General features: G+C 39.0%; 1 protein-coding gene across 1 annotated transcript; it reads right to left on the minus strand.

The window, feature by feature from the left end:
* Nucleotides 1-251: 251 nt before the first annotated feature.
* Nucleotides 252-2882, minus strand: selenoh (selenoprotein H). The gene is made up of 4 exons (XM_084719094.1): nt 2769-2882; nt 2227-2353; nt 1278-1420; nt 252-397 (listed from the first exon to the last, which is right to left on the minus strand). The coding sequence occupies exons 1-4, from the start codon at nt 2872-2874 to the stop codon at nt 291-293; spliced, it is 483 nt and encodes a 160-aa protein (XP_084575220.1). The 5' UTR covers nt 2875-2882; the 3' UTR covers nt 252-290.
* Between the last annotated feature and the right edge of the window lie 5743 nt (nt 2883-8625).

The raw sequence follows: 8625 nt of genomic DNA on the forward strand, positions 1-8625 counted from the left end.
GGAGATTTTCATTTAAATAATTTTATTTTTGACATTCTACTTTGTGGTTGTTAAGGTGGAAACACTACTGCTTTTGTCCACAGGGGCCTCCAAAATCAACAAACTATGAAAGTTTCTTGTAGTAGCTTTAAACTGACAGCAGAACCTTTTTCCCTTCAACTCTTTTTACCTCCAACACAAAACCATACAAGTTCTAAGGTTTCAATATACAGATGAATGACATTAATTATGTAGTGTGACTGTGTAAATCCTGTCTGACAGCTTTAAAATGACAAACCTTCTTCGGGCGTCTACTCTGCCTTCAGAGCCTCCTGTAGAGCAGCAACTACAACATCAGGTTGAGGAAACTTCAGCTTACGAGGCGGACCCTTCTTTATTCCCGTCCACAGAGATGTTTCTTCAGAGACAAGACAGAAGAGCGGTGTTATTTATAGAAACAATGTAGGAGATGAGCAATACTATTCATGTGTTACGAGACTTCTAGGATTATAGCAGTAATGTCAAATGCTTTTGAGAAAATTTAAGATACATTAGCTCCAATACTCAGACCTAATTGGTAAATGTAACAACCTCTAAACTTTTGACACAACTAATCAAACGTATTAACACAATAATCCCAGGGCACATTAAGCCTAATTAGACATGGGACTTACTGTGTGTTAGCTCATCTTATTCTTTGTGCAAACTTTATTCTCTCTGGTGGCTATTCTGCACTCCTGGTAAACACAGCCTCCTGTTGACTGTTCGAACAGGGTTTAATGACGCAGATGAAGACATTTACTCGGAGTGCAACTTTTGGCAAGATTTTACTGTCTTCACTTCCTTTGTTAACACCTCAGAATAACAGCTGATGTGAAACTTTTTAAATGTGAAGATGAAAGTAATTTTGTAGTAAGTGAAGATAAAAAACAATGACGACTGTCCAAAGCAAGGCCTGTTGTGATTATCCTGAGAAACTGTTTAAAGTGTTCCTGGGAAGACACATTGCTTAGTGATAATTGTCAATGCTATGAAAAACAAATCTGATTTCATTCACCATCACTACTATCCATCCCAGAGTGAGTCTCTCATAACCTCCGCAAATGAAACCAAATTAGGTGCATGGCAAGCAGAGGTAAAAAAAAAAAAAAATACTGTGATTTTGGTGAACTGAACCTGAAATAGCTGCAACAAATAAGCAAAGTTCAAAAACTGAGATAAAGACACTTGGTTGTCTTCCCCTGGGGACAACAAATGGCTGAGATATTTTTGGATTTCCCCCCTTTCGCCCTCCTCACCTTTGCCTCCATCCAACAGAGTGATCTCAAAACTGTTCCTGCGAGGTTTCTCAGGGTTGAGGACCACAGTCAGTCCAGGGTGGGCTGCCAGGAGGGCAGATTTGACCTCCTCGGCATTACGCCCATACACTCGTCAGCTCTTACTGCAAAAATTAACAGATCAACAGTCAGGGGGACATCAGCTACTAAAGTTATCCACGGGGACCAAGGCTGCATATCATAAGGCAACTACATACATTTACTCAAGTGCTGTACTTAAAGGCACAGTTCACCCTAAAATCAAAAATACTGCTAAAACAAAGATACGGGAAAACTAAGTACTGTTAATATTGTGTTACGAGAGGGTCAGACTATCACTGAAATAAAGAGGACATGTCTTGATATGAAAATGACTTCCGAGGGGGGAAAAAAAAAATCGCCACAACAAGGGGCAAAAGATGACTGTCAGGAGGAGGGGGTCAAGGAGCGGTTTCCATCATGGAGATAAAGTGAAGATGTTCTCCTGAACAGTGACTTCATAAACCTGCATGTATAGCTAAACAGCCAATACACAGGACAGTATGTAATTATAGATCATTAAATGAATGCTGAGAGGCTTTATATGTAATTTTACAAAAATATAATTTTAAAGGTACTCAGACACGATAATAGCGACATAACTATGAAATGGCTTTGGTTTTTCAAACTCAAAATGTCTTCAAATTTATGAAACATACAGTCATTACTGAAACACTTTAGTTTGGATAACAGCAGACAGACTGCACGTAACTCTACGACAGGTCTGAACCACTTATAAACTGTGTTCGTATCTGAAAGAAAATTCAAAATGCGAGAAAATTGGTGAATGCTACAAGCTCTCCTACTCGTACACACCACTTCAGGACAAATCTGTTCGTCCTGTTGCTTCTTGCAAATATAGGCTGTAATGTGGTAAGACCGAGATACTCACCAGTGTTCAATCACCACTCTTTGGCCCTCCTGGCCGTTCACATCCTCTCCTCTGTCCTTCTTCTCCTCCACGGATAGTTTCTCCTCCTCAGGCTCAACCTCCGCTTTACGCTTCATCCCTCGACGACCTGAACACACGTGATGATAACAAGACGTGTTCGTTCACTAACACTGATTAAAAGGTCTGTTTAAGAAAATAATCTAACGTTACATGAAGACAGGTTGATGTCAATGACATTACCGTCATCTGTCAAACACTTCTGTGACTCAAATCATAAACTGGCAGATTGTATTTAAGTTAAATAAAACTTGAAATATTTGTTCCACTGTTAGCCATGAAGCTAGCTAATCTTAACTCCACAACAGCCTGGACCTTGAGTCTAACGTTACGAAAGAAAGTTTAACAAAAACATGATATGAAAACCGCTGTATAAAACACTGTGTCTGTATATTAACCCGACAAGATACAGGGCGTCTCTATAATGTCGCTAAATAACGCTGTTTAATTTGTTCTTGCATCGGTTTGCTGTACAACACACCTACCTTTAGCGGAAGCCATTGTTGTTAAGAAAAAAAAAACTTTCGCGCGCACGTCGAATGTACCAATATATTTGGCTGGAGGGGGTTTCAGTGTGATGGACGAAACCATTGGTAGGAAACATTTCCACTGATCAAAATTCAGGTTATCTTTGTATTATTTATACAAACTTCATATAAATACAGAATTTGTTGAAAAATAACGAGCCCTGGTTTACCATGCCACCATTTTTAAAATCCCATGTTTTTTAAAAGGATAGTTAAAGTGCCGTTGTATGTATGGAAAGCCATTTTAGTCAATATTAAATAAATGAATATATAAATAAATAAATGTGGGTATGGAATGAATGAATGAGTGAATGAATAATCAAATAAATAAAAAAAATAAATGAATAAATAAAATCAATAAATAAATTAACACTTTTATTAATTTCAGGGGCTTTTATTTCATAAAACCACATTTATGTATTTCCATGCTTTTTAAAAAAATTTCCAATTCTTATATGCAAATAAAAGGGAATGGTTATCTCAAAATTCAGACCAAAGCAACCGCAACCAAATTAGACTCAAATATTAGGTGTGTTCGAGATGAGCCAGACCTGTACAGATTTGAAGCAGTATGAGGTCAAAGTATAATTACTGTGAGACATGGAAAAAAATTATGTAAAAGTGCATCATAATTGGATAACTTAGGCCAGTCATTCCCAAACTTACAGTAAATACATTACAACTATAAATCTCAATACAATAATTTTTAGCTGGATTTTTTTCCCCCAGCAATCACATAATGATCTGCCTTTGCTGTTCACACATTTTGCATCATTTTACATTTGATATTAACATGTTTTTGGATATGCACAAATATCACAATGCTTTTCAAGAAGGTGATTAAATGAATGAAAGAGAGGGCGGCTGAGTTCACACGCTCAAACAGGGATTACAGTATGTAATTATTCTACAGTTATTAATTTATAGTATTAAATACTGTAAGGACAATTGTAGTAAAAATTGTCATTTTGAATTGTTTTAAAGGTTCAGCATCCAAGATTACAGGGATTTATTGGCAGAATATGTCAGAAAAGGAATTCGATATTCATATGTATGTTTTCATTTGAATATAATCACTCAGACATAAAAATCGTGCCTTAGAATGACCCATTTATGTCAACTGAGGGTGCAGATCCTCTTCTATGGACAGTGCCATGTTGCACAACCATTTTCCTACAGTAGCCTAGAATGGAAAACTCAAACACTGGCTTTAGATATGGTCTTTTACATTTTTTCCAAGTTTCCCATGTAGGTTTTTCTGCAAGGGGAGGGTGAGACGAGGCGTTTACAATCTGCAAGCTCATCTCCCAATGCCACTAAATCCTGGAAAATGGTCCTTAAATGGGCTAGTTTGGATTCACCAAAGTCACACATTAACATAAACAAACTAAACGAGGCAGTGGTAGTCCAGCAACTCCAGTGTTCTGCGAGATAAAGTCTTTCCTGTCAGAAAAGTTGTCTGACAGCATGATAACGCAGTGAATATATAGTGTCAACCTGAACTACTATTAATTATTTTAGGTGGACATATTTAAGGTAGCTGAAATACATTTTGCTGCTGACCCTACAGATCCACATTGCTTAGCTTCCCACACCAGCACTCCTGCTGCTTCTCCAAACTGGGGGCATGTCAACCACCATCTATTGTAGATAATAAGACTGACTATGCATAAGTATCTCATACAACCTCACTTCAAATAATTTGAACTATCGCCTCAAGTAGTCAATCATAAAATCATGAAGCCTGATTTCATTGTCGTGGTCTGTTAACCTTTATTTTCAAACTTGAGGATTAATCATCTTGCCTTTTCACTTTTGAACAATGCTAATGCTAACTGATGCTAATCAAAGCTTTTGGCTTACTGTGTTTTTAACCAAGACAGTTTTTGTTGCATGCTTATCTACACTAAGTTAAATTTTGATGATTTCATTGGCTGCTGCAAAGTGTTTGCAAGAATCTTTTGTGTTCTTCAGAGCCAACACAGATCTGGCCAGGCACCAGAGTGTCTTTCATGGAAAGCCATCCCAGCTGTTGCTCCAATTTAGGTGTTTGATAATGTGACAAAGAAACTTGTGAAAGAGGCCAACAATGGATTTTTTCTGTTTTTTCTTAATTATATCATAATTGATTTGACAATGACACAAAATGCTACATTTGATGTGACAGTTTTTCATAGTTTTGTTAGGCTCCACAGATGGTGTGTTGGGACCAGACTGTTTCTGGTCTCATGCTTGCGTCATTCCATTCAGACCTAAAACCTAGAGATACTTTGAGGATCAATTCCCCCTTCTGGTCACTCCAACTGAAGATCTGTCTAATGTCGGCAAACAGTGTGACAGATGAATGCAGGCCCCGGGGGTTGTGCTCCATTATTCTCTAAGTGTCTGCATGATCCTCAAATGCAGACTTGGAAGGGACAGCTGAAAGACGGCATCTAAAACAAACAAGAAGAAAGTGCAAGAAAACCCTGCAGAGCAACAGACGGATGTGTTTGAAGACTCCAAAGACAGGAGCAAATATGGTGCTACCGGAATAGAAATACTGAATCCCCATGTCTTTCACAGTGGATGTGGCAGTCACATTTTTGGCCACTCGAACAAATTGTTTAAAGGACGTCACAAGCTGCGTCTGTGCCAACAAATACGGGCTATACAGCCTCCCAGAGCGAGGCGGTGTGACTGACTCACAAGCGCTCATCTAATCACATGGTCCTTTGTTCTTTTGCAAACAACAAACTCAAGACCGGCTCTTAATCTTGGCACTGCAGTCACTTCTCCTCCTGCTGTCGTTGCCATATGATTCATACTTTAACTGTCTTACTGCCTGTCTTTCATGAAATAGACCAGACACAAAGACACATCAACTCTCCACTGATTCTCTGGGTCCCAATCTGGCTTCGCAGTCTGTTGCGGTGTATTTTTAGCCGTGCGCGTAAACCTTCAGACTGTCGGACAGGTGTGCCCTGTCTTCACCCCGCTCTCCTCTATTTCTTCTGACTGACTCAAGACCGGATGTACAGATCTCCTTCACACTTCACATTGTGTAGCCCTGTCATCATGTGCACACATTCATGCTCACAAACATTCATGCATGCACGCAGATATTTCTGAACATGCACACGACAATAACAGAGACCGGATGAATATTTCATTCATAAAAACGGGTCCTTTTTTTTTGAATGTTTGCTGCTGTCAGCTGCAGCATCTTATCCCCTGATTGTTTGGGACTCTCCTGCTGTTTAATTGTTTGCTAATCATTAATTGCTTCTTCCTCTTCCAGTGGTTCTAGATCTGTTAAGCCCTTTGCAACTTTACACAGTAAAACACTGCAAGCTGGTTCAATTTAAAAACACAAGTTCCCCTGCTGCCTTGAAAGTATGAGTTTGAAGAAATTCCCTCAAGGGATTCTTGAGATGTTCACACGAATGGGATGACCTGAAAATGCCTGTGGCCATAACAACATAACAGTGTTAAAGCCCTTAAAAAGTTTTTTTTTTAATAATTCTGAATCACAGATGTCCTTTAGCATACAGTCATGAATGAGCAAGAAAAAAAAAGCTGTAGATCCAGTGATCACTCACTCACTCACTCACTCACTTACTCACTCACTCACTCACTCACTCACTCACTCACTCACTCACTCAATTACTTTACTTTTACTATAATTACTTTTCACATTTCAGATATCTCTAAGTTGTTGCAGTCCAACCAGAGAGACATTTCCCCTCTTAACGTCTCAAATAGTTTGATTTAAGCAGTTCTTTAAATTATTCAATATTTCACAAGATGAACTGAAAACATGCTGACACATTTTAATCGCAGAACTTTATTTTTTCTTCTTTTCTCTCCGATTAATCATTTCACAACCCCTCATACTTATCTTATTACACAGCTTAGTTGAATACTCAGTTCTGAGTGGTCAGTTACAGTGGTCTAAGGTCTGTTGTTTCTTTATAACAGACCGTTGCTATGCAGAACAGGTCTGATCTTATACTCTGGAGGAGCAGCAAAATTATCTTTAAATCAAGAAAAACATTTTAAAATCAACATTTTTTGTAAAATTATTGAGTGTTTTTGTTAAGCAACCATGTTACAGGCGGGCTAATAATATTCAGTGAGCTGCTGGGGTTTATTTCACAATAATGACCTGTTCACTGTACATAATTCTTTACATGTTAATATCCAACAGTGTGATCGTTATATGTAACATTTTGCTGATAACACTTCTGTACTTTCACCTATGCAGGAACATTGTTGCATTTTGTTTGAGTTGATCAAAAGAGCCAGCTACTTCTTCCATCACTGAATGGTTTACAACATAATATTCTACATTTCACTGTATTCAGTTCTTTGTTTATGAATGCAGCTCTTGTTCATTTATTTGCACATGGTTTGAGTCTCCAGCTTTTAGGGTCATGAAAAACATGAAAATGTAGTGCATTGCTATAAATAGCAATGCAATAGATAGCACTTGTAAAGAAACAATAGGCTCATTACTGCTCAATGGGCGAACTTATAGCAAAGTTTTACTGTTTTTGTTTCTATTCAAAATTACTTATTCAGATAGTCATCTCATTCTGCTCTCTGTGTCTTGCCTCACTCCTCTTTCATTTGGTGAGTTATTGGGAGCAGAGGTTCACTGCCCCGGAGGCTCATGTTCCCACATGCTGAACAATGAGAGCTGGTCAGTGCAACCGTGCTGCAAATGACGGTCATCAATAATGGAAGTCACGGTGACTGCAGCATTGTCATACTGTAGTTATAACCCCATTTTCCTCTTTTGTTTCTGTCTCAGGCCCTTTGACGTCAGGGTGCTCGTCTTGGTTCATCCTCTGCAAATAAGACGAGTGTGATGGTGAACGTCAGAGAACACGCCAGTGACACGCAAACAAACACGCCAACTCATACGAGCCAACACTCGGGCTCAGCCAAGACGAGCATAACCACGTGGGAGAGACCGTGTGACAGGCAGAGACAGAGACAGATAGAGGAGTGCTGGAGTGACAAGGGTTCAGACAAAGACTGAGTGACAGCATATGAAAGGCAAACGCACAAAAGAGAGGAAGAAAGGCAGTGATAACAAAATGTTGTGGAGAGTTGGGGGTGAATGAGTGGGCACAGTGTGTGATGAGCGCACATCATCAAAGTCTGACGACTTCAGAGAAATCTTCTCTGCTAATGGCCTATTTGTGTTCCTGCACTGGATAAAAACAGTAAATGCGTCCCATGACCACCCAGGCATCTGCTTTCATGCATAGAGGGCAAACGCCTACAGTTCAGCCGTGAAATATCAACCCGGAAGTATAGGAAGAGTAATCGCATCGGTCACGATTCAAGTTTTTGATGTGCATTTCTCGAGGTGGTGAATACTGGCAGGAAGAGCTGAGAGGGGACTCCACAGTCCTCCATTACCACCATCTGCACAAAGCTGTGAAATTATGACCCACAGTCAATGTCTTTTTACATAATACAGGTTCAACGCTGCTTCCAAAGCTGTTTTACAATTAATTTCTACCACAACGATAACTGTCCACCAGATGGTTACAGGCCAATGTCCACTGAACAATTCAGTCACCAGCAGTGATATGTCACTTGTCCATATACTGACCTTGTCCATTAAAAGTCTAAATACTGCTGATGATTTTTTACTGTTGTTGGAAGCCTTAAATGCCCATAATCATAACTGTACTAAGTAATCTTTTATGCAAAAATGACATTTTGGGAAATAGAGATAGATCAGATGATTGGTTGACCACTTTCATGTTTTTAAGCTAAATATAAAGCTACAGCAAGCATCTAGCTGGTGTATTTTAGC

The sequence above is a fragment of the Lutjanus erythropterus genome, chromosome 5, assembly GCF_056507025.1.
Source record: "Lutjanus erythropterus isolate fLutEry1 chromosome 5, fLutEry1.hap2, whole genome shotgun sequence".
In the NCBI taxonomy this organism is placed as follows: Eukaryota; Metazoa; Chordata; class Actinopteri; order Lutjaniformes; family Lutjanidae; genus Lutjanus; species Lutjanus erythropterus.